At 36.6% G+C, this 27454-nt stretch overlaps 3 protein-coding genes, 1 non-coding gene and 1 pseudogene across 5 annotated transcripts; 2 read left to right on the forward strand and 3 right to left on the reverse strand.

The window, feature by feature from the left end:
• Nucleotides 1-1811: 1811 nt before the first annotated feature.
• LOC116197501 (polyadenylate-binding protein 1-like) lies at nt 1812-5382 on the reverse strand. 2 transcript variants are annotated; one of them, XM_031527667.1, is made up of 6 exons: nt 5110-5382; nt 4895-4997; nt 3946-4016; nt 3075-3266; nt 2856-2974; nt 1812-2433 (listed from the first exon to the last, which is right to left on the reverse strand). In XM_031527667.1, exons 1-6 carry the CDS (start codon nt 5275-5277, stop codon nt 2388-2390), a joined length of 699 nt encoding a protein of 232 aa, XP_031383527.1. In that variant the 5' UTR covers nt 5278-5382; the 3' UTR covers nt 1812-2387. The 2 variants fall into 2 exon arrangements, with proteins under 2 accessions (XP_031383527.1, XP_031383526.1); XM_031527666.1 differs by having other exon boundaries at nt 3946-4019; nt 5110-5380.
• A 3183-nt stretch (nt 5383-8565) lies between these two features.
• Nucleotides 8566-9597, forward strand: LOC116197394 (glutamate--tRNA ligase, chloroplastic/mitochondrial-like). The gene is made up of 3 exons (XM_031527538.1): nt 8566-8626; nt 8919-9075; nt 9269-9597. The coding sequence occupies exons 2-3, from the start codon at nt 8935-8937 to the stop codon at nt 9497-9499; spliced, it is 372 nt and encodes a 123-aa protein (XP_031383398.1). The 5' UTR covers nt 8566-8626; nt 8919-8934; the 3' UTR covers nt 9500-9597.
• Nucleotides 9598-18592: 8995 nt separating this feature from the next.
• On the reverse strand, nt 18593-19669 carry LOC116194892. The gene is made up of 2 exons (XM_031523802.1): nt 19234-19669; nt 18593-18935 (listed from the first exon to the last, which is right to left on the reverse strand). The coding sequence occupies exons 1-2, from the start codon at nt 19541-19543 to the stop codon at nt 18919-18921; spliced, it is 327 nt and encodes a 108-aa protein (XP_031379662.1). The 5' UTR covers nt 19544-19669; the 3' UTR covers nt 18593-18918.
• A 6517-nt stretch (nt 19670-26186) lies between these two features.
• On the reverse strand, nt 26187-26406 carry LOC116198353. The gene has a single exon (XR_004155287.1). It is a non-coding gene; the product is annotated as a small nucleolar RNA U3 (small nucleolar RNA).
• On the forward strand, nt 26389-26588 carry LOC116198355 (annotated as a pseudogene).
• Nucleotides 26589-27454: the final 866 nt, after the last annotated feature.

Raw genomic sequence — 27454 nt, forward strand, 5'->3', positions numbered from 1 at the left:
TTTTTAGTCGGCTTTAGGCATTCCTACCTCTAGAAAAGGGACCTTTTCCCTCCCTACGAATGAATGAATTAAGCTACAAAGTGAAACTTATGAATTGCACGCTTTAAACATACCATGGAGGATAATTTTTCTTTATGCAGTTTGGTTCCTTTGGAAACAAAGGAACAAGCTGATCTTTGAACAAAGATCCCTTCATGAGCATCTCCACCGCTATTGTCCTGAGCTTTCTGCTGAGTTTTACTCAGCTCTTCCAGTCAAGACCCCTCAAATTGGAATGCCCATTCTTGTTTCCTGGCAACCCCTCTCGAGGGCTGGTTCAAGCTAAACACTGATGGCTCTACTGAGACATCCTTGGGCATGGCAGGGGCCGGAGAGGTCCTCATAAATCATCTTGGTGGCTGGACTTGTGGTTTCTGCCACTTCCTTGGGGCCACGAACAGCCTTATGGCTGAATGCTGGGCCTTACGAGATGGCTTGTTACTTGCCCATAGTCTCTAGGCATCCAATCTTAACTCATAGAGTTGGATGCCAAGTTAATATGCGATTTTATTATGGGTTCCTCGAATAAGAATCTTCCACTAATGCCGATTATTTCTGATTGCAGGAACCTCCTCAAGAAATTTGCCGGCTTCAGAGTTATCCACACGTACCGTGAAGCTAATACTGTCGTGGATTTCATGGCCCGATTAGCTCGGGATAACTTCCTAATTCTTATGATGTGATTCATTTTGGTACCCCTCTTGTCTGGGTCCTAGATCTTTTGTTTGCTGATGTTCCTAGTGCCCCTAATACTCGCTTTGTTACTTGTAATTGAGACTACTCAAGACTATTTTGACTAATTATATATTGCTATCCTTTTCTATGAAAAAATAAAAATAAAAATAAAGAGTCCTGAATAGTATCATACTAGGGTCCTTTGGGTTATCAAGCTAGTACAATGATGCGCTACACTGTCTAGGATTGTCTTAAAATTAATTCAACAGCACCCATCCCATTGTGTCTTAGTATAGGGAAAAACACCCTTTCGACCCCTAAGGTTGCGTTTGGTTTCATAGTAAGATTTTAAAATCAAATTTTGATTTTGATTTTGAATGGTATAAATGGACCTCACCTTTGACTTTGTATGTGTTATGTTGTTTTGTTATGGAAAAAAGTAGTATAAATGGGACCCACTCTTTGACTTTGTATGAATTATTTTGTTTTGTAGTGGGTACAGTTAAGTTAGAATTGCGATTCTAAAATATCATCTTGAAACCAAACAGGCCCTAAACTATTCGCTCTGGGCCCATTTGCTCCCTGAATCATTTTTTTGAGATCATTTGCCCCCTCCACTACGGACTGTATGTACCACCGTACTGCTGTCTCATTTTCCGTCCAATTGAACAAAATAGTCACATGCCTCCAAAAAAATAAATAATTTGAGAAATTAAAAACTAACGCACGCACGCACGCACAGCCTACCAACCAACTCCACAGTGTCATCCCATCGCAGCAGCCAGTGACCGCTCATGGCGGAGGCTCCGCAAATTCTCCAAACCAAAAATCCTCAGATCGAGGAGAGAGGGTGGGGGAAGAGTGATGAAGAGGGGAGAGGGAACTTTGGGTTTCAAGGGGATCCACTGTTGGCCACCGCCCAACCTACTGCGACCTTGTGGGGTGGGTGGTGGCTGCTAGCATCGACCCACCCCAACTCCACGGATCATGTTTATACCAAGGCAGGGGTCCACACCAATGATATGATCATGTTTTGTATCAAATCCATAACTCCACTGCTGCCCTGAAGGATAATTGATAGAGATGCCAATTCATTCTTATTAAAATATACCGAGGGAGGGGTTCATTATTTGAATGAGTCGGCCTGCAGATAATTAGTAGATGGTTTCTTCCTTGACGCTCAGGCCATCCAAATTGGAGCAAGGAAATCTTATACACACCAACTCATTGATGCTGACCATTTGCAGACTTCAGTCAGATGCCAACCTTAAAGACTAGATGGAGCACTGGACGATTATGAGTAAAATAATTTCGCTGGACCAAGAGAGGGGGAGGGGGGGAAGCAGAAATTGCCCTTGCCGATGAAGCCGTTTATGTTACAACATTGCCCCCCCCCCCCCCCCCCCCCCCCCCCCCCCCCCACCAAGTATCCCTTTCCTGTCACCTGGCCAAAAGCAAGTAAACTGGCACTTGCTGTAGTGTATTTATAAGCTACAAGAATTTCATCTCTGGAATAAAAAGAATTTCTGCTGTTCATCTTCATGACATTTCCCCCTCCAGATTTCAAACAAGAACAGCTAGAGGGTGCGTCGGCCCTTACCACTCCAAAATAACTAAATGGCCTTCCTATGAGAGCGGCCATCTGATACAGTGACAGCAAGCATTGGTTCACACTAATAGGGTCTAAACCGCATAGGCCGCCTGAACCTCGGGACCCGCCTGCATAGCAATTTAATGTTAGTTACTATCCAGCATGCATTGTTTATATACGTACAGTAAAAAAAATTCCTTGTAATTGTTTTATTGCGTAGCGACAGAGTCAAAACTAACCATAAAATTAAAAAAAAAAAAAAAAAAAAAGCCAGGGTTAGAAAACATTCCACTACAGAAGGCCGTAAATAATGCAGCTAAAAGTAAAAGAAGACCAAGGAAAAGATAGAAATTTTCTATGCCTTATGACCCTTGCTCGTTATAAATTTTACTTACCGAAAGATTCATCTAATCTATTAACCATGGGAGAACTGTTGTCCGTGGATGGTACAAATAGGCTCTATGCAAAACTATTTTAGGGGGAAAATTGTAGCTAACTTTGTAGTGCCAACAGATCCAAGATTCTTAGGGGGCAAAATTGTGTTGCTTACCCATATCCATAAGGTGGAGGGAAGAGGGGGGCACCAGGCATGTAGGGTCTCCGAGATCGAGAAGGTCCCCTCCCTCGGTATTGTTTCATTCCAGGAATGTTTGTTCTCTTAGCAGAGACCTATGCATGAACCAAAAGTCCACCATTATAACCTCACAGATGACTCGGGTTAGTTATCAAATGACAAGAGCAAGCACGTGCCAACAATATATTCGACTACCTTCAACTGACGACCATGCAATTCAGATTCATTTAATAATAGAGCATTCTGAACAGCTTCAATCTCAACAAACTCAACATAAGCGAACCCTTTTGGTTGCCCAAACTTGTCAGTCAGAATAGTAACTCGGTTTACTGTTCCGCAGGATTGGAAGTGCTGTTGAACTTCTTCAGGAGTACAACCATAGTCTACCTGAAGTCAAGACATAAACATGTAAAAACACCATAGAGTGCCAGAAACATTGAATATACGAATATCTTCACTGTTTTCTCCATAAAAAGTTGGATTACCAAATGATAGAAAAGGCAAATAAAACAGTAGCGACTCGATTTAGATGGCAAATATAGGATAATGTGTTATCTTTTTCCCCTCTTGGAAAAAACATAATTCTAGTTCTCTTTCTTATTATTATTATTATTATTATTTTCCTTTTAGGCAAATGGAGAACCATAATGCCCATAAAACCCATTATCTCCATATTAGGATCAAAATGACTACTAATTGGAGCCAAAGACATACAGCACTTTTGGCATCCCAGAATTCTTTGCATTAGTAGGTTGTGCTATGATCTTAATAAATTCTCAGGTGCAGGGCAATCTGAGAGCTCATTTTCTCAAAATCCTGGCCAAAGACTTTTCAACCTGACCATCTTATCAGCTTTTCTAAGCTGTAATTATTTCCGTGGCATCCAGTCAGCTATTACAACTCTGTATATCATCATAAAAAGTCTAGGGGAAGCATGTGACAGTTTACTCAATAGTCCTCCGGGTACAAACAAATTAACCCATATGTAACATAAGAATGACGCATTCATTCACCAATTAAAAGAGGAAACAGTAAGAGAAAGTCGTAAAAAATGGACACAACGCACATTGCCAACATATATTGAGCGAGAATCAACTTCCTCCTTTTCAGCTTGAGTTGCAGAAGTACTTGAGGAATCTTCTGGCATGTAAATGAAGCTGATGTTAGAACGAGTGACAAGTCCAAAGAAGTACAGCAGCGGAGCAGCAAGAGCGCATTAGGTAAGGAAAGAAATTTCAACAGGGATATGTACAATAGCGTCAAAGATTCCATATAAAGTAAATATCTGTAAATTGTAAGAGAGTGCATGCCAATATCATCGTTCGAAAGCATCGAAGATTCCATATAAAGCGTATACCCTAACAAATTGGAAATAAATGGGAACAGTTTCGAATATATTTACTATCGAAGCATGCGCGGCAGTAATTCCAACTTTCATCAAAATGAAAGTTCTAAGCCATGGTAATATTTGCAGCAGCAAGTTGTAGAAATTGCAAGATTGCAAATCATCAATTCTTTTAACTAAATCCATTATCATTATTATTATTATTTTATCTGATGATCAACCAAAGAAATTGAATCGTGTGCAAAAACAGACACTTCATACAGTATTTGGACAGCACGACATGCAACCGGCAACTACTTGAATGATTAACTGACAATCCTAGGGCTGAATTGGCAGTACTCATTCGTCCATTTGGATTTGGAGCACAAGCATTAACATTTTATTTTTCTGAATGATACGTCGGTCCAAGCTCCCTGCAGCTTGGTCTTGGTTGATGAGGGAACAGGTAGGAGCCCTGACAAACAATCGCTGGTGACTTAATGCTAGCGGGGTGAGTGCAAAGCAAACTAGCGGTTCATGCGGCAATAACAATCTTCTTCCAATAGAAGTGGCAGGCAGGCAGGCAGGCAAGCAAGCAAGCAAACCAATAGAAGATAGCTTCTTATTACAGTCTTGAGATGAGATGAGATGAGATGAGAAACATTGAAGGGAGAGCGGGGAGAAGAGAGACCTGGAGCAGCCTCCATCTCCTTCTCGACTTTCGCCTGCATCTCGCGGAGAGCACCAGCTTCTTCTTCGATCTCCTTGATCCTTTTCTTCATGTACTCCAAGTCCTGAGAAGTGACCAATAAATAAATATAATGTGTATATATATTATTTCGTCTGTCTTCCCTTCCCATCAGCTCATAGATAGAAAAGCAAAGAGGTAGAGTGGTTTATTTGAACCTTGGAACTGGAGTTGGGGTTGGAATTGTCATTAGAGGTTGAATCAGGATACTCTTCGTAGTAATCGTCCGGGGCCCTGTCTCCGTCGCCGTCCATGTTCTCGGGAGCGTCGGGGACCTCCTCTCCTTCGAAGTCATCGTATTCTTGGTCTTCATGCTCGGTCGCCATCTGTATCTCAGGGGTTAGGGATAGGTTAGGGTTTCCGAGAGGCGGACTGAGGAGGAGGAGGAGGAGGAGGAGAAGAGCTCAGAGCCTTTTATTTTCCTCTTCTTCTTTTTTCTTTTTTTTTTTCGGTGTGTATATTTTTTATTTTCTTTTTCTTTTTTCCTTTTTTTTTTTAAATTTTTTTCTTCAATATAATTATATATAATATAAATATAAATACGTAATACAACAATAATAATATTATTATGATGTTTGTGTCTGGGCAAGCGGAGGGTGCGTCGTAGCAAGCAGCTCCAGCTCATGGATTTTATAATTCATTCACATGCAAAAATTACAAATGCAATGTGATCTCTTAACGTGGACTTTTTGTGTTTTGGGCCGGCTCGGCCCGACCCGGCATCTGCCTTTCGAATTGTTCTGGGCTTGGTTTTTCCTAAAAGAAGCCTGTCCAGTCCATCCTCAACCTGAAGTCATGGACACGGACTTCTTCTTTAACAAGTTTTTTTTTTTTACAATATAATTAAAATAAATAAACAGTGAATAGGTAATTACAAATGAAAAATAGTTTGAAGAAAAGTGACCTCAACTAGGAGAGAGAAAGTGGTGAGAGTGGAAAGAAAACAGGGAATGTGAGATGGGTGGAAAATAGACATAGTGAGTAATTATTTTTGTCATTTTACCATTTTATCCTTCATCAAATGGTGTTATTATCAATTTAAACATATGCCATAAAAGGGTAATTTCAGAAGGATCCGAACCCTCGCTACCCGCGATGTTACGATATAAACATTTCTACAATTTTACAATGTAATAATCTAATTAATGAAAATTAATACATCAATAAATGAAAATTAATAAAGAAAAGTATAAGAGAATAGTGAAGGCTCTTTCTCTGTTTGATTTGTAAGTTATGTTTTTAAAATTTTAACTATAACTTTAACTCTACTCACTACACAACAAAAATCAACAACACAATTATTACTTTTCCCATTTTCTTCAAAATTTTTAATCATTCAATTCAATTTTTAATACTAAATTCTCTCGATTATTCATTATTTTTTCACAATTCAATAGCACAATCATTGTTTTTTCTTAACTATTCATTATTTTTTCAAACAACACAATCTTTATAAATCAATTAAAATCAAAACTCAACTCTAAAACCAACTTTGCTCTATTTCCCCTCAATTCAATAGCACAATCATTACTTTTTTATTTTTATTTTTCAATTTAAAAATAAATTCACTCATACTTTTTCTTAATTATTATTATAACTAATTTTTACTATTAAATTCTCCAAATTGTTCATTATTTTTTTGTCTTTTACTCTAATTTTTTAATATTTTTTCTCGCATATTTTTTTTCTTGACCATTATTATAACTAATTTTTTAATAATAAATTTCTCTACGTATTTTGTCTTTATTTTCTTAAAGTGGATGAGAGTTAAGTAGAGTAATAATTATACTCTCAAACCAAACACAAATGTATTGATTTGGATGTAGAGGAAAATGAGAGAGTAACTAAGGAGAGAGAATATAAAGGACGAGAGAGAAAATTGTGGAGAAGTGGGGTTGTTAGTTAAACAATCTATTTGAAATTACTAATTAGTCCATAACTTTCACATGATCTGATGAATGGTAATTTTTATAATTATTTACAAAGGGTATTTTAGGAAGAAGGAAAGTTATACCAACTACTTTCATTCTCCCTTTATAATAGTATAGATTATATATATAAATATAATGGATGGTAATTGAATTCAACTTAAAATAAATAATTGTAGAATTCATGTATTAAATTAATAAATTAATCAAAAATATTATTTATTAAAAAAATTTGCACCTAGTGCGGGTGCACATGTAGTTTCTTTAGTGTGAATTTTGATATCCGGAAACCCAATTAGGTCTCAAATAATCCAATCGAGTTGGGTTGGCTCACTAAGGAATAAAACTTTGCCAGTGTGAATTTTTTGCATTCACGAGAAGTCATACATGAAATCTTATTTAAACGAAACAAGCGTCAAATATATAAAATATGTCAAAAATATGTCTATACATATTGCACTCATACATATATATATATATATGCGTGTGTGTGATTAGGAATTGTAACATATTATAAATCACTACAAATTAAGAATTAAAAACCGTGCATTATTATATGATGATGATGATAGAATAATACTTCTATTGATTCTTCAGAACGATACTTTTTGGAATTCTAATATAAATATCTATATATATGTGTGTGTGTGCATATATAGACTGCACAAGTCGATATCTGAATTCAAGTGGAGATATAGATGTTCTCCAAATCAGTGTTATCAGAACTGGACCGGACCGGTCGGTTCGACCGGTCGGACCTGAAACCGGATCTATGACCGGTCCGGTTCTCTTAAAAACTGGAAATGCATAAAAAAAACCGTGGATTTTAAAAACCAGTCGATTTTTCTATAAACCCATAGAACCCATTCGAACCGGCCGGTTGGATGGGTTCTAGATTTTAAAAGGAAACCCGACCCGAATCTCTTGACCCGAATTGGAAATCAGCCTAATTTTGGATCTGCAAAGTGGAAACCCTAGTTCAGTCTTCACCTTTGACTTCGAGGCTTCGACTTCCAGCTCGGTGACTCAGTCAATCTTCATCTTCGAGCTCCTTCCCACCCCTTCGAGGCTTCGATTTCCAGCTTGGTGACTCCTAATCGGACAACCGGTGCTCCACCCACAAGGTCGTGAAGTCGCAATGCAAGACCGAGGAGGTCGAGCCCGGGAAATTCATCAGGAAGTGCGAGAGGACGGAGGAGATCTTCCGGAGCTGCATCGGAAAGTAATTCCTCCCTCCTTCTCACTCTGACAGTTCCAATTCCATTGCTATTATTTCAAAATTAGCTTCTTCTTTTTTCCCAGCTCTTGCATAATGATGGGCATATCAGAAAGATGTTGATTCCATTTGTTTGGATGAAAAGTTTAGTTCTTTAGGTGCTGCGAGGCTATTTGTGTATCAGTTCTATGAGCTCCAGCTATCTGTGTATCAGTTCCGAGCGGAGGTGCAGTGTGGCTGTGGGGAATGTCTGTGGTGTGCGAGGTGTGGTTCGCGTTCTCGTTGATCCTAGATCAGGTCCCAAAGATCTGCCCAGTTAACCGAGCAACTGACCTTCAGGCCCTCCATGACCAGTTTTACTGTATAGCCTTGACTATGTCTATTCAAGACATACTGGGCGGTACATGATATTTAATTTTGTGTACTCAGGAGGCAGTTCAGCTTCTTAAGGATGGGATTGACCTAATAACGGATTCAGATAAAGCGCTCACAAACTTTACTGTCCCATCCATTGCATGCCACGCTGACCAGGTAATTCCAGAAGCTTAAGATAAATCCTCTCACTTAAGATGCTGAGGCATACCAGCCCCTGAAAAAAAGATGTCCCAAGCCCTGCACCCCTCTATTTTTTATGGATTGTGGAGCATATGGTCTTTTGCTTTCTTGACTGCCTCCTTTTTCTTGATAGTCGCTCAAATGGTCCAATAGGAGGTGGTGGCTGTTGTAAGAGAAGACTTCGTAACACAATGTTTAGACCCTCTTCAGTGTCTTGTTAGTTCTAACCAATTTTACCTTTGTTATATCAATTCTTTGTTGTCATCAGCTCTGAAGGTAAAAGTATGTTAGAAGACAAGCTTTCTGAGGTTTCAGCTAGCCTCTTATCTGCATACGACAGTGGTGAGCTACTCGGTGCACTTGATGAAGGCCACTCTGGGTGGCAGAAGTGGGTGAAGGGTTTTAGCAAATCGCTTAAACGCAAGGTGAACCTAAACATGACCAGTGCCAATAGACAGTTGGATTTTCTTTCCCTCGTGTGGAAGGATCTATAAATTTCGCTTCTGTGCACCACACAAACAAAAGATAAATCGCAAAGTTCATCAGTTCCCAAAGGAGTCTCTCTGGATTTTCATTGGGACTGTTAATGTTCAATAGTTTTCTTAACTTCCACTGCAGGGAAAATCGCTTTTCATGCCTTTGCGGGTGTTGCTAACGGGAAAGCTTCACGATCCCGGCATGGGGCCGAGCATTCTTCTGCTCTATAAAGCAGGAAAATCCGGTGTAGCTGCTGCTGAAGTCGGGTTTATTACACTAGATGAACGATTCAACATGCTGAGACAACTCGACTGGGACTCTTTAAACCAAGACCAGCCTCAGCCGGAGCCCGCTGCTTCCTTATCGAGCTGAGATTTTTAACAGTTTTGATCGGCTACTCCTTAGCGAACCATTTCCATTCATAGCGGTTTTATTATTTTGATTGTGCAATAAGTTCTGTTTGTTAATCGAGTTTTATCATATGTAAATAATTTTTTCTTATATTTTTTGGACACATATTAATTATTATCTAATATATATTACCATTTTTTTGTATTTTATATTATTTTTTTTAAAATAATATTTATTTATTTATTTTAAAAATAAACAAGCGGTTCGACCCATCGAACCCCCGGTTAAACCCATGAACCCATGCCTCGGCCGATTCGATGTCCGGTCCGGTTCTGATAACACTGCTCCAAATTATTATTTACACAATTATTCATATAATTAGTATATGTGGCCAGACTCGATCATATTACTCAACAGGCGGACGCACGTGCGCACACTTTTGGAGTTGTTATACCTGCAAAAGTAATAAACGGTTAATAATCGTATTATATCATCTTATTTGGAGTTGGATATATTGATTGGTTATATATATATATATATATATATATGTAGTAATTAATTCATGTATGGCATAAAATGTAAATCAATTTGATCGAAAGGGTAACTTACTGCCACACTTGAAGTTGTGAGGAACTGTACGACCGCAGGCCACGATCTGCCTGATGATACGCTCGACACCGATGAGGGAGGCCAGCTTGATTAGGGGTGACGTGCTGGCAGATGCAGTCGCGAAGGGCGTGACCCTGAATCTCAGTCAGCATTCCGGGGACGGATTCTGCTCGAAAGTCATAGGCCTGCATTGCACTCGTTTGAGAGCTGCTTCCACCCATTCTTGCACTGGCTTGGAGTTGGATCTGAGCAGTTGCCATTATCATCAGCACCGTGCCGCACTGATTATCATAGTAATCAGCAAGATATCTGTACGAACAGCCGAATTGCTGTCTGTCTGATGGGGCTCCATATGCGTGTGCGCGCGCCTTTAATCTGGGCCTTTAAGCTATAGTTGTAGTCTATCTTCATCTATATCTATACTGCTTCAAAAAAAGAAGAAGGGAGTCTTTTTTTTAACATTTGTTTTCCAAAATAGCCCATAGTGTACAAATACTAGTTAATCTGAGCATTAATTGAAGGTTAAAATGATAATTTCAATTAAAAAAATTCCACCATATTTCTTTCCTTCCCCCTTACACATCCTCGCCCTTCTCAACTGTATTTTCCCTCTCCCACCCCACGTTCCCTTTTTCATTTTTGTTTTCATTTTTCCTTTTTTTGATTGAAAATGAATTAATATAATTTTTCAATTAATGTGAAGGTGAATCAATGTCAATTTTCATAAAACAGAATATTAAGTTAGGTCCTATCCAATAAAAATTATTAAATCATGAATTGGACTATATATGAATCGATGTAATTCTACAAATAGTATTATTTATTTTGTATCTTAAATTACCACACGTAAGGCGGGTTCTTTTTCTAGTCAATTTATATGTGTGGAGTACTGAAGGAAAAGGGTCATCGGTCGGTACCGATGACCAAAGGGTAGCAACATCTATACGTCTTAATTACCAGCAACTTCTCTATTACTCTATACTAAAGATGACGTACTCACAATACGTGCAGTGACAAATATAAAAAGACTAAAAGTATAATATGCATGACCACTAGAATGATTCAATCTAAGTAATTTAAAAAGACGATATAATGTGGCGACGCACATCTTTGCTTGTTAATTTAGAAGTCGCAAGTTCGATACCTAGTAGGATTACTTGTGCCCCTTTATTGTTATTTAGTATTTCGCTTTCGCTGTACTAGGCATTAAACTTCCTTAGTAACCGGGGAAAAAAATCACAGAATTAAACTTTCTAGCCAAAATTAAAAAATTAAACTGATATGAGATGTATGTAGTTAAAATTTTACATTTACTTTCCAAGTTAGTGGATAGTTTCATAAATTTAATTTTCTAAATAAGTGAATTTGAAATATTGGATTAAGTGCTGCACATTGTAACATAATTTTTTGGAATGAAGGGAAGCAATAACACTTATCCAGAAGAATTTGAAATTTGGTTTAACAAGAAAAGTTCAGGAAAAAAAAGAAGAAGATCGACGTATAAAAAGAGGAGAAAGGTGGGGAGAGGAGGATACACGGCTGAATGGGTGATAGAAAATAGGGAAAGTTTGGTAATTATTTGACTAAAATTACACCTATAATCTAAAAGACGACGTAGTGCAATAATGCAGCTCTCGTTTGATAATTAAAAAATTGTAGGTTCGATACTCAATGGAATTGCCCGTGCCCCTTTATTAGATATTAGGATTTCTATTTCATTGTACTAGGCCAATAAATATCATTTGTAATCAAAAAAATTATACTTACAATCTTAATTTAGTTGTTATTATTAATTGAATTTATTTTACTAAGAGTATTTTTGGAAAGTGAAAGACAAATTTTTTTTTTGGCCTTTATAATAGTAAATATAGATATATCTTATAAATCATCCTCTTGTTACAAGAAGAAAAAAATAACTTATAAATATTTACGGGGAAATAGTCTAAAAATTCGCATAGTTTCACTAAATTCCTCAATGTACCAAGTTTTAAAATTTTTTATGAAACATCAAAACTTTTCCCTCCATTTCCCCCGTTCCAACCTGTTAATTTCGACTCTAACAGAGTTGACGTGGCCGTTAATTATGCATATGTGGCAGATGGAGCACACGTGAAAAATAGTGCAATTGTCTTTAACCTAAAAAATCAAATAGTTTGCCGATTTTCCCTAATCTACCAAAACATCAAAACCTTTTAAAAAAAATTCACATATCTTGCATTCTTTAGTACACCAAAATGTATTAAACACTATAATAGTCATAAAACTTAAGAAGTAAGACAAAGCCATAATACTTGTTAGGATTGATCGTTGGTTGGAATCGATTTGCAAGGAACGAAAGGAACCTAACTCACGATAATCTCGATGAAATAATTAAAAGGAGATAAGGGAAGAGAAGTTTGCACATTCGTGTACATGGTTCGGACTGCCATTGTGTCAACCATACGTCCTTGGGCAAATGAGGCTTTGCCGGTTCATCTTTTACTATAGTCGATAAAGCCATGGAGTACAGTGTATTTTTCCTGAACCCTAATTCCATTGTTCTCTTTAGATAATCTCTCCTTAACTTTCACCCCTCATGTAATTTTACATAAGAAGAAAAGAATCATGGAAAATAAATCCCATACGAGAAAGGAATCAATTGAGTAAGAAAATAAAAAAACTAACCAAATCTGTTGTAATTCTGCTAGATCTCGCTCCAAAAAATTATGCTGCCTTTTTGTAGTCAACTGCACGGTTATCCCACAATTCTCTCCCCTCCCTCTCTTTCTCCTCTCCATTTCTCTCTCCTCTCTCCCCTCTCTCTCTCGACTCTATCTCACTCTCTCTCATATCTTTCTCTATCTTCTCTCGACTCTCTCTCCTCTCTCTCTCATCTCTTTCCCGACTCTCTCTCATCTCTTTTCCTCCTTTCTCTCATATCTTTCTCATCTCTCTCAACTGTCTCTCCTCTCTCTCTCTCTCTCGTCTCTCCCGCTCTCTCTCGATTTTCTTGACTCTCCCCTCTCTCTCATCTCTCTCGACTTTGTCTCTCCCGTCTCTTTTGTCTTTGAGAAAAAGGACGGAGGAGAGAGATGAGAGAGTTGAGAGAGAGGAGAGAGATATGAGAGAGTTGAGAGAGGGGGGATAAAGAGAAAGAGAGGAGAGAGAGTGAGAGAAAGGAGAGAGAGAGAAGAAAGAGTCGAGAGAAAGGAGAGAGAGATGAGAGATGACAGAGTACCGAGAAATAGGAACGAGATGAGAGAAAGAGTCAAGAGAGGTGAGAGAGGACAGATAGTGATGAGAGATGGAGATGAGACAGAGAAAGGAGAGAGATGAGATAGAACGGAGAGAAAGGACAAAGAAATAGAGAAGAGAGAGAGATGAGAGAGAGGAAAAAGATGAGAGAGTGGTGTGAGAGAGAAGAGAGAGAAAGAGAAAGAGAGGATAGAGAATTTTTTATATTTTGGTAAATTGAAAAAAAAATTCAAACTATTTGATTTTTCAAGTTAAAAGAATATCCCCTTTTTCCACATGGACTTCCGTCCGCCATATAGGCGGATTTAACGATCACGTCAGCGCCATTAAGGCCAAAGTGAATGGGTTGTTAGATGGGGGAAACGGAAGGGAATGCTTTGATTTTTCATACCAAAATTTAAAACGTTTGTTGATTGGAGAATTTAAGGAAATTGATTGAATTTATAGATTATTTCCTCAATATTTAATTTCAAGTTATATATACAAGATTCGTACCCCCGCGCGGTCCATTATAACTTTAATTGCTCTATTAAAATCTGCGTAAAGGTGTAATTATTTTTTTATGATTCTTTATCATATATTAATTATCTTATAAATATGAAAAAAATTTAAAAATTTTAAAAATCATATAATAAGTTAATAGAAAAATGCTGATGAGAGGGAGTGTGGGAAGAGGGGAAGAGAAAGAAAGGGGAGAATGAATGAGGAGATATAAGAGAGAAGTAAGCGAGTCAATAGTTAATAACTTATCAATTTACAAAATTATTCTTTAATTTTGTTCCTAATTTAATGGCTATTAATTAATCATAATATTTTTAAGGTGGACATATCTAGAAGAAGGAAATATGGATTGCTTTTCTTCTCCCATCTATCTATAATATATTAAAGTTGGCTCCTCAAATTCGTATAATGAGAGTCCTCCATTTGATATATGAGAGTTTGCCACGTCAGAATTTTGACTATTTATTTGGCTTTGGTTAAGTGTCTCTTCCTCTACGCCCTCTGTAAAGTTACCCTCTTCTTCCCTCACACAAAAATCATTCAGCTCTTTTCTTCTCCTTCCGAGCATCTCTCTCCTTATTGGTTGTTATTGCCAGGGCCTCACTGATGTTGAATACTGGTGCTTTGTCAATTGCCTTGCTTGGGCCACTGACGACCAGTCCCCTAGGCGAGCCTTTAGTGCATACGTCGAGATCCTCAATTCGAAGAGACAGTATGTTCCATCTTCATCTTTTCATTAGTAATGGAGATCTAATCTAATTAATACCTTTAGTTTCATTTCTTTCTTTTTTATAGTCTTCGTTCGTCGAATCTAAGCTCTTCCCTCCGATTTATACCGGAGGTCATCGATGATCATATGACCGAGAGGTCCCGTGGCTTCGGATTTGTCACCTTCATCAACAAAAAGTCTATTAAAGGTTTTTAAAATCATCTAAAATTATGATAGACATTATTCTCGCAATTCCGGAAGATCGAGTATTAAAAATAAGGTGCCCTTTCTAGGATTCAAAATTGTATTCTTCTCCTTATGGGTGCTAGAAAATATTTTAAGGTTTTAATATATATATTCATGAAATATATTTAATGATGAATCAAGTCAAAGATATCAGTAATTTAGAACGGTTTCCTTTTCTTTCTTTCCCTTTTTCTAGAAAAATAGCTCTATCACCTCTTTTTGGTGTGCATGTCATATGCTAAGAAAAATGAAAAAGTTGATCAATCAAGGAGGATCATTTCGTTTAAATAGCTAATTTCATTTGAAGTCATCACGTCTAATTATATAATGAAGTAAAAATAGGGTTAGAAGGCTAGTTTGGATGCTATCAAAGTATAACCCGTTGTATGCACAGTGTTAAATTTAAATGTAATTTTTAAATTTTAATTGCACTGTGCACGGTATTACGTATAAATAAATAATTAACAATATAATGGAAATGCTAATATTTCTAAGAAAAAAATATTTTTTTTCATATATTTGACTATATAGGTGAATATATTGCTAAAGATTGAAAAGAATAAAATTACTAAATAACAATAATAATTCAGAAATAGATAAAAATAAAATAGCTCTCTCATGGGAATATTGAAAATTAAAGATATGTTTGATTGTTGAGTTCGACTGATCTGCAGGACCATCAATGGTCAGGAAGCTTTTCACATGGACGAATAAAAGTTTCAAGGCACATTGCTAGGAAGTTTGATAAGGTCATGACTAATGAGTAAGAGAATTATAGAGTGAATAGTTAGGAGTAAAACAAAATACTTGAAATCACTAATATACTCATCATAACTTCCTTATAATCTGATAGCTTGTTAATTTTATTTATTTATAATAAATATTTTTCGGTTATAAATGAGGTTTATGAATTTAGTAAACTAAAATGAAAAATAAAATAAATAAAAAATATAGTCCCATTGATTCAATATTAAACGAAATTGTTTTTAAGAGATGATGCATGCGTTTTCTTGAGGTGTAAGGATATGACCAACAACAGTTGCAACTAAAGATATCTGAGGAAATCATAATCGTAAGGTATAAGTGGATGAGCTTGAACTATTGACCCATTTGGATTCCGAGTTCAATGATTTTAACTTTAACTTTAACTTTAACTCAACACATTACATAATAAAAACACACGTTTTCCAAGTCAAATTTATAATCACATCTCATTTGTTATTTTCCACAATCAAAATCAAAATCAAAATTAAAATAACTTTTAACTCTGAATCCAAACTGCCCCTAATTTTTTTCTTTTTTTTCTTTCTCGTCGAAACGTAATTTGTAACCTTATGATTTGTAACATTGGACGGGGGAAATTAGTATTTTATATGCACATATATATATATATATACACACTTGCTGAAAACAGCAACACCATGTATACCATCACTCAGCCGGCCGACCAAAAGTCAAGTCCGTCTACTGAACGGTCCTACTTCAGCAGTACTCTTCCATTGATCAGCAATCGGCAAAAATTCATCCAACAAACACGTCAATCTGGAGATTATTGTTCTAAGTCAGGAGCCGACTGCCGATGCAGACTTTTTCAAAGGGAAGGGACAATTAACGATCGAGACCCAAAGCCATGTATCTGGGTGGGGCTGGGAGTTCGCAGTCGTAATTTTGCTTCTTTTTTTTTTAAGTTACAATAAAGGTCTACAAGACGCGAGTATTTTCACTAAATATTGAATTTGAAAGATTTTGATTACTAGGCGAGAGTGTAGTTGCTGTGCAACACTCTCTCTTTTTTCTTGTGGATGAACATAGATTAGATGTAATTAATTAGGATGCTCGAAGTTTCCTTATACAACTCAAAGTCAACTTTAAATTCATACATTCATACATATATATATGTTTTCCCCTTACGCAAGGTAGACACATAACAAGTCAAGGTCAAGGCCTATGGACTAAGTCCAACAAGGGTGCATTACCCCATAAATTGTTGTCCTTACATTACATTACATTACATAAAGAAATGAAAGCAGGTCCGTCGCATGCCGAGGGCGAGTGGGGCCAATTTTTCCGCTCGCCCAATTCCTTTTTTTTTTTTTTACAATTTCTTTAGTTTTCTCTTTTCTCCAATATCCAATGCCCTTTTAAATTCGATCAGACCAAGGTAACAGGCAATTCTGTTAATCCATTGAGGCAAATAATATGGTCGTTGTGATCGTACTTTTTCTTTTGAAATATTTTCTCTTGAACTTTAATAAAAAAAATTCGAAGAAATTTTATATCTAAAATGCTAGGTGTAAAAACTATATATACAATTTTTTTTCGTAAATTTTAAGTTGTGAGTATGGAACCTTTTCTCACTCCTGAGTATCTAACTCTTTGTTTCTAATTCCCGCATTTTTAATGCTCTTTGACCGCCCGGATTTGGAGTATCCTACTTTCACGTAATTCACAAGATTCAATAAGTAATTTATATGTCACAATTAAATGATCGGGTGAAAGGACCCAATCGTTATGATAAGATTTTTTTTTCCAAATTTTAGGTTTTGAGTGGAGAACCTTTCCTTATTCTCGAGTATCTATTTTTTTTTCTAAAGCTCTTTGGCCCCCAAATTTGCAGTATTATACTTTCACATAATTCACAAGATTCAACAAGAAATTGATATATCAATTAACGATCGGTCAAAAGGACCCGATCGTTATGACGAGACCGATTATTTTGAAAAAAAAATTAGTTTTTTCTCCAATTTGTATCTATATTTGTCCCTATGTGTATAAGTTTTTCCCACTTTTTTTAATGATTACTTTATATATACATATAATGTCACCTATAAAAGCAAATTTCTCATGTCCCCAAGTAAATATAGAGTCATTTTTTTCGTCCCTATTGTGTACAAGCATTTCTAGCTTTTCTCGAATACTACAGGATTTGACGTAACACGTTCTATTATTCTTTCTATCTATTATCTTTTTTCTAAAAATTATACATAAATCCTACACTTTATTTTTCTTTACAAATAATTATATATTTCTTTCGATACGTATTCTTTATTTTCATTCATAGACTAACATTTTTTCTATATTGTATCGTTTTAAAGATTATTCTATATATTTATGTTTTTGTGTTATAAGTAAATCTTTTTCTCCATTTACCTATGTAAGAAGACCCAATCCGAAAGTTAGTTATAATTATTAATTTATTTTTCACAAATTTATAAATTGGGAACATTTTTCATTTTTTTAGAATACATCATATTCTCCTTAACTTAATGTTATTTGCAAAATTTCAAATTATTTGATGCAATTCTTGGATCCGCAGCGAAGCACGGGAATCATGCCTAAGGAGTCTACCAAGGGAGTAAAACTCTCTCATATGTGGATTTTCTCCATTTGCAAGACTCGAATCCGAGACTTTGCTACAAAAAATAGATATCGAAGCCATTTGAACCAATCCACGTTAATAAAAAAAAGTTACCAATTAATTGCAAGAGTTATTGTTGAGAAGAGCAAAACAAAGGTTGATAAAGAAAATGTGAGAAAATAAAAGAGGTTTCAAGTTCAAACTTTGTCGGACTATCAGTACCTTTTTATCAGTTATTTAGTATTTTTATTTTATTGTACTAGGCTCATGGGTCTCCTTACTAACCCAAAAAAAAATAAAAATAAAAAGTGGAGCCGCTGGCATACCGCCTAGTGTAGTATCTAGAATGATTGAAGTGCTATGATATGCACAATATAAGTGATTTTTGTAAAGTTAGGTAAGATCAAACTAATCCGTGAACTATCATTTCTATTGAGAGATCCACTGTATGCATATATAGGATATCAAAACTTTCGCTATATTATTGCATAATATTTGCGGTATTGTACTTCGATACTTTTTCTTCCTCTCCATACAATGTAAAGAGTACAAGAAATTCTTTCACCGACCCAAAAACAGAAAAGAGATAGAGTAGAGAAAATTCTAAAAGCTATTACATATGGGAGAGTGTAAATTCTAATAACATAGAGAAGAGATTCTCCAAATTATTCGTCATGCATGCCTATACTGCATACATGTAGATTTGTACGTTCTGTAATTGTAGAGTGCTATTGGTCCAGCCGCCCGCGACAGTGGAGATGGAGACAACGCATCCGCAAACGTTCATGGAGTGGTAACACCTGCACGACGTCAGTAAACTTTTTAAGACAAATTAATTGATCATATGTGTAAATATGTACATATATATATATATATATATATGAGACGTATCCATGATGAAGAAATTATATATATTTCAATGCAATACACTACATAATTTTCATCAGAAAGTTCGCTCTCAAAGTTGCTCCAGGCCGGCAGGCCTCATGATGAGATCATCAATCATCATCAACAGAACTGATAAAATCAAATATTGACGAATATATATGATAATAGAGCGCGAGAGATTTATGAAAAACAAAAGGAACTTCAACTTACTGCCACACTTGAAGTTGTGAGGAACGGTGCGACCACAGGCCTCGATCTGCCTAATGGCACGATCGACACCGATGAGAGCAGCGAGCTTAGGGGTAACATATGGGCAAACACACTCGACGTGGGTGACCCTGACCCTCAGGCAGCACTGCTGGGAGGGGTTCCGCCCAAATATCACCGGCCTACACGCATTCTCTATTTGCTTCCGCTCGTCCTTGCACTGGCTTGGATTCGTCTGACCACTTGCCATCAGCGCCGAGCCACTCATCATCGTGACTAGGAGCCCTAGCACCATCAACAGCCGAGCAGCCATTTCTGTTATGTTTTTCTCTCAAAGCAAGATGCAAGTTCAATTAATTAAGGGGTCAGGGCAGTGCTCTTGTGTTGTGTGTTAAGTGTGCATTGCATCATGACTCTCTTATATAGACCGACCGAATTGGCTAGTTGGAAGGGAAGAACGCAAGGCCAGTGTGGAAGCAGTAATGTTCAAATAATATAAATCTTTTTAGATAGGTTTCAAATGATATAAGTCAGTTTAGTCAAAGATTTGACAAGTAATTTATTAATTTTTCTTCCTTTTTTTTTTTTGGTGAGAAGTAGCACGGAAATTATCAAATTAAGTATACCAATTAATAGTCCTAATTCAGTATCTATGTTTCTATCACAGATAATTAAAATGGACCGATCTTAGTGGATTCTTGCGATGAGTGATCTCTCAATTCGTTTCATCATGTGATTAAAATCTGCCATATAAGTTTCGCGATAATTTTATGAGCTACCCTATAATTTCCCTGCATTAGTATGCAAGGTATATATTTATTAAAACATAAACTAAATCCATGCCCCCCTTTAATTTTCCAGGACTAATTATTTACAAGACATTAACTAAATATATTTACTAGTAGCAACTATTTATAAGTCTATAAACCAACATCCAAAATAGGTCAGTTCTAGTCAATAAGCTGAGAACACTCGCGATTTTATTGAAAAATATAAAAGAACTACATTCATGTCTTTCATAAATAAATATTAATATATAACATAAAAACTATAATTACAATCAGACAAGATACAAAGTAATTCTAAATTTCATCTTAAATTCGGCGATTAAACCTAACCTTATAGTACGATATACGTGCATACAAAAATTAAGTGAAAATTCGGGAAAAAAAAATCAGCCGAAAGCTGAAAGTGATATATGATTAATGGGCTGTCTATGTCGGCAATTATCTTTTTCTCGCGATTGATTGATTGACTATATGTAAATGCATGCATATATGGACCAATCGACAGATACGCACATGCCATGTACATATATACATATATGTATGTGCGCGTGTTTGACTCGACAGATATATTTACATTTACCCGGCTATAAAGAAACTCAAATTAAAGTGTACGCAGCTAGGCACATTTTTTGAAATTCGTATGTACATATATACTATGATTGATCATGCATGCATGCATTACTAATTAAAACCTTTTGCATCACTCTCTCCTCCTTGGCTTTTCTGAATATTCATAAATTAAGTTATTATATATCGTTGGAAGGGTGTTACATTGATTGTCCGTTGTGTTCAGAGGAAAATAAAGTATACCGTTGGAAGTGTGTGTGAAATCATGACTGGGTGGAAAGATTCAGAGAAAGGAAATTCTGAGCACCTTCCTAGTCAATTCGGGGACCTCACATCGTGGACTGAGCACCTTGCCAGTTAATTCCGGGGCATTACATCGCTCGTCCTTATTAATTAATTACGACTAGTCTTAGAAAAAAATGGAATAAAAATGATAAAATTTAAGTTCATTGAAACAAATGAGAAAGAAGAGATTAAATAAAAATGAAAAGTATAATTTAACTTGAGATTTGTATATAAATTTTAATGCAGGATTATGAATGGTCATTTTATTATGAGCTAAAGGCTTATGAAAAACGCATATATAAACGAATCTGATGGGAGTAATTTGAATTTATTATATATAGATATTTTTTCTTCAATTGAGTGGCCGATAAGTACTTTCAATTCTCGTAAGGAGGAGAATACAAATTTAAATCTCGATAAGTGCACTTATTAGAAGACGGTATTATTTTTAATAATCAATTGCACAAAATTGAGAAATTATGCTTTATTTTTTTTATAATAATCCAACTCTACTCAATTCGACTCTATTCTTCCATAAATTCAACAATACAATAATAATCATTTTTGTCTTTTTTTATTTAATAATATTTTCTCACTTATACTTTTTCATAATCATTTTAAAATTTTCATTTAATAATATTTTTTATTCATACATTTTTCATTTTTAAAATCATTTTTTAATAATAAATTTCACAGTTACTTCAACATCTATACATATATATATATTCTCATACATCAATATATTTATCAATACTTACAATCATTCCATAAAATCAAGTTGAGTTAGATCACTTAGTTTGTATTTGGTTTTTGAGTTGGTTGATTCAATTTAACTTGATTTTATGTAATATTGCAAGTGTTGACAAATATATGGATGAGTGAGAATATATATAGGTAGGTATATATAGATGTAAAAGTATATCGAGAATTTATTATCAAAAAATTACTTATAAAAATGATTAGGAAAAAATTATGCGAAAAATTATTATTATATGGAGAAAAAAAACAAAACAGAAATAATTATAGTGTTGAATACGAGAAAAAATAAAGTTGAGTTGGATTTAGTAAAATTTTTTATTTAAAACCCAAATAAATTGTTATCCAACTCGAAAACCAAACGGAAATTAATGTATTTCACAATTTTGTTCATTAAGAAAAATAAACTCCCGAGAGACTACCATTTACATCTATACATATATACTGTTAATTAGTCCGACAACTTTGTTTTGAGGAAAAAAAATGTGGGACCTAGTTTCTTCATCTAGATACCATTACGTAGATCGAAAATTCTTATGCTCCATGACTGACATTTCCATGCATGGGCCGAGTCATAAGATCTATTAATTCTGGTCCATTTCATTAATTTTTTTTTATTAATCTATGGAGTTCGGGGGGACCCACAACCTTCCACTTCTCCCTTTGTTCTCCCTCGTGAAGCCTCCCAGTCCTAATTCTGCTAATCGATCTCACCATGGAAGCCTCCCCCACCTCCATGGCCCCCCTTCTCATTTGCAACCTCACCATCTACATCTTCCTCTTGGCCGACAAGCCCTTCATCAACCCCGTCGAGCGCTACAAAATCCTCGACATTATCCACACCTTCATTATCACGTCCTTCCTCTTCTTTTTGCGCCTCTTCTCCACTGACCGTTGAGGATGTTAATTTCATATCGAAAAAAATGAATAAATATTCATGGGTTTATATGATACTCGGGTGTCATCACTTATCAGCTTGAACTTTTAAGTAAAAATGGGTCCGAGCCCGTATAAGCCCAATAGAAATTTAATACGGTATCAGAGCCAGATTAAGCATATACGCGCCCACGTACGTGTATGCATCCGCACCACGTCCGGCCCAATATGTCTGAGTGCAGCCAAGAGTGCGCCTCCTGTCAGTGTTCCCCCTCGCCTGAGCACGGAAGATGAGCCCAGCTCGATGTCAATTGTTGAGGGCGGGTGTTTAAGAGCACGTGACAACGTGTAGGTAGAAATAGACCACACGTTGCACGTAAGGGTGAGTATTGAGGATGTTAATCCCACATTGAAAAAATGAATGAATATCCATGGTTTTATATGGAATTTTGGTGCCACCATTTATCATTTGAACTTTTAAGTAGAAATGGTCTCGAACCCGTATAAGCCCAATAGAAATTTAATACCGACGTCCCGTCCCGTGAAGCCATTCAGTTTCGGCAATGAGAAGTTCCCTCTCAAGCAAAAGTTAAGAAGCCCGACTTCCTCATGCAGTACGTCTGACAATGATCGGAGCAGCGGCGAGCTTCGCACCCTTGACTACAACCTCACCTCCCTCTGCGACCACAACTAGATGGACGGCTTCAACTTCGGCGCCTTCTCCGACATCGCCGTCTATGCCATGGGCTCCATTTACCACCTTCACCACCTAATTCTCTCCCGCAGGTCCTACTGTCTTCAAGTCATATTTCATCTTGTTTCTGAACAGCCAATCCTTCAATCATGTGAATTCTCTATGCATTTCGTAGCTCGTTGTATAATTAGCCACAATTGTTGTTCTGATCAATTCTATTAACTCTCATATTTAGCTTAAGGAGGTGGAATTCAAATTCATGATTGGAATCTGACATTAATTATATGAACTAGCTGACTTCGAGGATAGTCGACTGTGGTTATGATGATTGACTGTCCTGGAAGCTTGTGCTGTGAGTTCTGTGTGAGTTGTTGGTCATTGACTGGCCTCAAGGATAGTCAGCTGCATAGGAGAATGGAAGTCGATTGTTATCAAGATTCGCAACCCATTGTCTATATTATTTATCTGTGAGAGTATACCATGTATCCAACTGTTTGCGGACACAATTTACATAGTCTATGTACCTAATCTTTCAATCTAATAATTGGGGATTTATGTACTTCATGTCCTGTAATTTCTTTTGGCTTGTTCCTGAGTCCATGGGTTTTATTTCGATGTTAGCTGTTAAGAAATCTCCATTACTCGTAATTCATTATTCAAGTTGAATTGATTTAAATTTAACTTATGGGTACATAAGTAGAAGACCGTTGTGAGTTGTATCCATTCAATTAATTTCAAATAAGTTGTATCTTGGTCAGACCAATAAATAGAGCTGAGATTATAGTTAAAGCCGCTAGTAGAAAACCAATAAAACTAGTTATAGTAAGCATGAAGATGAAGGAGCTAAATGAAATAGGGCGAAACTAAAGGATTTGAAATTTGAGTAAATAAACTTGTTAGACGTAATTTCATATATCAGTCTCGACTCTCTATAATTGCACGTATGACTCATTAACAGTTGATTGCATCTATGTTATGTCTCGTGACTCTCGCCTCTCAAGTATAAAAATGCTAGGATTTTTACATGAGTTGATCGAGAATAAATAGTAACGCTAGGATTTTTGCATTAGATCGATCAAGAATAAAGAGGTCCTTGAGCTAACTCTTAGCTACCCAGCTCAATAAAAAAATATTCACTCGAATTTTCTTATAATTCCCACCCTAATCCTCATTAAATATAGGAAAAGATAGTGCATTTCATTCAAAGTTGAAATGGCAACCTTCATTAACATGAACCAACAAAGCAGCAAACACAAGATCAAAACTCGCTTCATTCGACCATCCACTTGAAATCAACCAAAAGATCACCACATTATTTGTAAATCTCATCACAAGCTATACAAGGCGCAAGGAGAATGGTTTATGAGGATCTAATCACCGAAAAGACATTCATTATTCCTATAGAAGGTTAAAAGGAACCTCAAAGACCACCCTCCGTTTCAGATAAAACTTTAAAAGTGTTCTAAATTGACTTTAGTAAGATCGAAACAAAATGAAAAGCAAGGGGATGCGAAGGTAGAACCACCTCAATTGTTCGAACACCTCAATTATTTGAAGAACCATACCACGACTCAACTAGTTGCTCAAACTCAAATTCTAGTCATCAAAATGAAATTAACAAGAATTAGTCTACAACTATGCCCACCTCATAAACCCAAATATCGAGCATATGAAGACGAATTGACTAAGCTAAGCACAAACAACCAAGCTCGGGATAGGAGTAATTCACCTAGCCCTCACTTTCCCAGTGGGGCGAGCCACTGATCGTGAAGATCGAATCTGCGTAAGAGCTGCAGACTACGGATGAGTCTGATCGGAGTTATGAAGTTGGAGCTGAGGACTTTGCCAGCCATGACATTGGTGTTGCCGCTATCTTGCTGCTCAGAGGAATAACCCAACTTAGCAAAGCCGAACTCAACGGCGCTGCAGGGGAGAGAGACAGAGACGAAACAGAGAGAGACGGAACTGTAAAATCCAAAAAAAATTATACGGTAAAAGTCGATAATTACACATGAATTTTCTTACATATAAAGGATAGTCAAAAAAAATTACAAATTCATTCATACGAGTAAAAATCCCAATAAAATTTCACGAATCCACTGCATTTTCGACGTGTAAAACACTGAGAATATATTTTGGGGGGTGAGCTTGACGCCCAGTGAATAACCATAATCTAAACTAGCTGGATCATAGCACGAGTTTAATAATATCATAAAAATATCGTCGAGACTTTCAGAACTCAGATCATCCATGTGCCTCTTCCCAACTCCCGACAGTAGTAGCGGCTCCACACTGGCAACCTCTCTTCTCCAGGTAATCCTTTCCTACTGCTCGACTTATGATTGGCTTAGGGTGTTATAGGACTCACCGACTCCCATCAATTTCATTTACATAACTCAATACTTCACTTCTCATTTCCAAATATCATAATCGATTTTATAAAAATACATGCATGATCCGTGACACTGACATGGCCATTACAATGCAGTTTTAAAAATACCAATATAACGATAATAAAAGTACTAATTTAAGAATATGTTACTCACTGTGAAGTCCCCCAAACATCAAAACCTCAAAAACCAATCATTTCCTATTCTTCCATAATTTTTATCTGTTCTCTCTCTCGGCCATTCAATCTGTATGTTGGTCTCTCAGTATGTTGAAATTTAGCAAAGGGAATGAAAAATGACCTAGGTAGAGAATTGCAATTTAAAGCGATGGGTAAGGGTCGTAAGGCGGTGGAATAAAAGCAAAAGTGAGGAAGCTTATCAAAGACTTGACACATGGAAAGCAAAGCTAAAACTTATCTTAATCAAATTAAAAATATTATGCAATAATCAAGGAAAAAAACTCACTCAAACGCCAAAATAGAAAATGGATGTGTACTATATCGTAAGGTTCAGGATACTACCTCTAAAAAAATTTTACCGTAATTTTCTATAAGGATTATAAAATATTTTAACCTACTAGAAATTTGGGACGTTACAAATTTTTTGTCAGAACGTCGTGCAACCACCCCAGAACCCCAATTATGGGAGCTAAGAACGATCCTTCGCTGCAACCGGAGACCCCGGGAGGCTGACGAAGCCTCTACTCACGCTTTGGTCGCACGGCCATGCTTCATCCACCGGACTTTGGTTCCTGTATCCTTAGAACTCAAGGACACAGAGGCACAAACCTATAGAATAGATCATGTTCAAGTAAGGCCATACCTTTATGTCCTTGAGTTCTAAGGAGACAAAAACCAAAGTCTGGTGGATGAAGCACGGCTATGCGACCAGAGCGTGCGTAGTGGCTTCGTCGGCCTCACGGGGCCGCCGGTTGCGGCGGAGGATCGTTCTCAGCCCCTGGAATCAGAGTTTTGAGGTGGTTGCATGGCGTTCTGACAAAAATTTAGTATCGGGGCAAAGGTTAGGAGGTCCTATAGACTTAAGTTGATGTTTGATCCCCTAGAGATTTTGGATAATTTGCATAAACATTGGATAGTAAAGGAATTGTTAAGAGAAAAGCACCTCAGGTTCCCCAAATGTTTAAGTTTCTACATAATTCGACCATGGTATTTCGTATGCTTGGAACACTACTCAAGTATTGAATTACAGAGGATGAGTCGTCGAAAGGTATTTCTGATTCTGCAGATCAGGTTTCACGGGTTTCTTCCCCGAAGTTCCTGTAAAACTCTTTGAGCATATATCCCGGTTTATTTTATGGGGTTACGAGCGGTTTATACCTAATGGGGGTTGACAAGAGTATTCCTTAATGGCTAATGGTACGATCTACTGTTCATCTTGATGTACTATTCTTCGCTGTAGTATCGCTGTACTATATATGATGGAAAGAGTAATTCAGGACCTGAGTTATTATTCTCATCACCCGACTTCAACATGGGTTCATTATTCTAATCATTTGTATTATTTGACCGCGACATGAATTTAATTATTCTGAATTATCAATTGTGGCATTATACTTTGGATGGATTTATTACATTATCATTATCTCAAGTGTGACTGGCCAATTCTATCATCAGCAGGTTTTATGTGAATATTTTATGTAATAATGGATATCGAGGAAATTTGGGGGAAATTCTGTTGAAATTTCTGATCGTGACAAGAACCAAACAAAAACGGGAAGAGAGAAAAGAGAGAATCACAGATAAACTTACTTTAGGGAATGGGCTCGTCAGATGTGGGAGTAAAACACTGAGATAGGAAAGAGAGTACCTGGACTCGAGACGGCATCGACCGAAGAAGGAGAGAGAGGT

This window comes from Punica granatum, chromosome 2 (genome assembly GCF_007655135.1).
Source record: "Punica granatum isolate Tunisia-2019 chromosome 2, ASM765513v2, whole genome shotgun sequence".
NCBI classification, from domain to species: Eukaryota; Viridiplantae; Streptophyta; class Magnoliopsida; order Myrtales; family Lythraceae; genus Punica; species Punica granatum.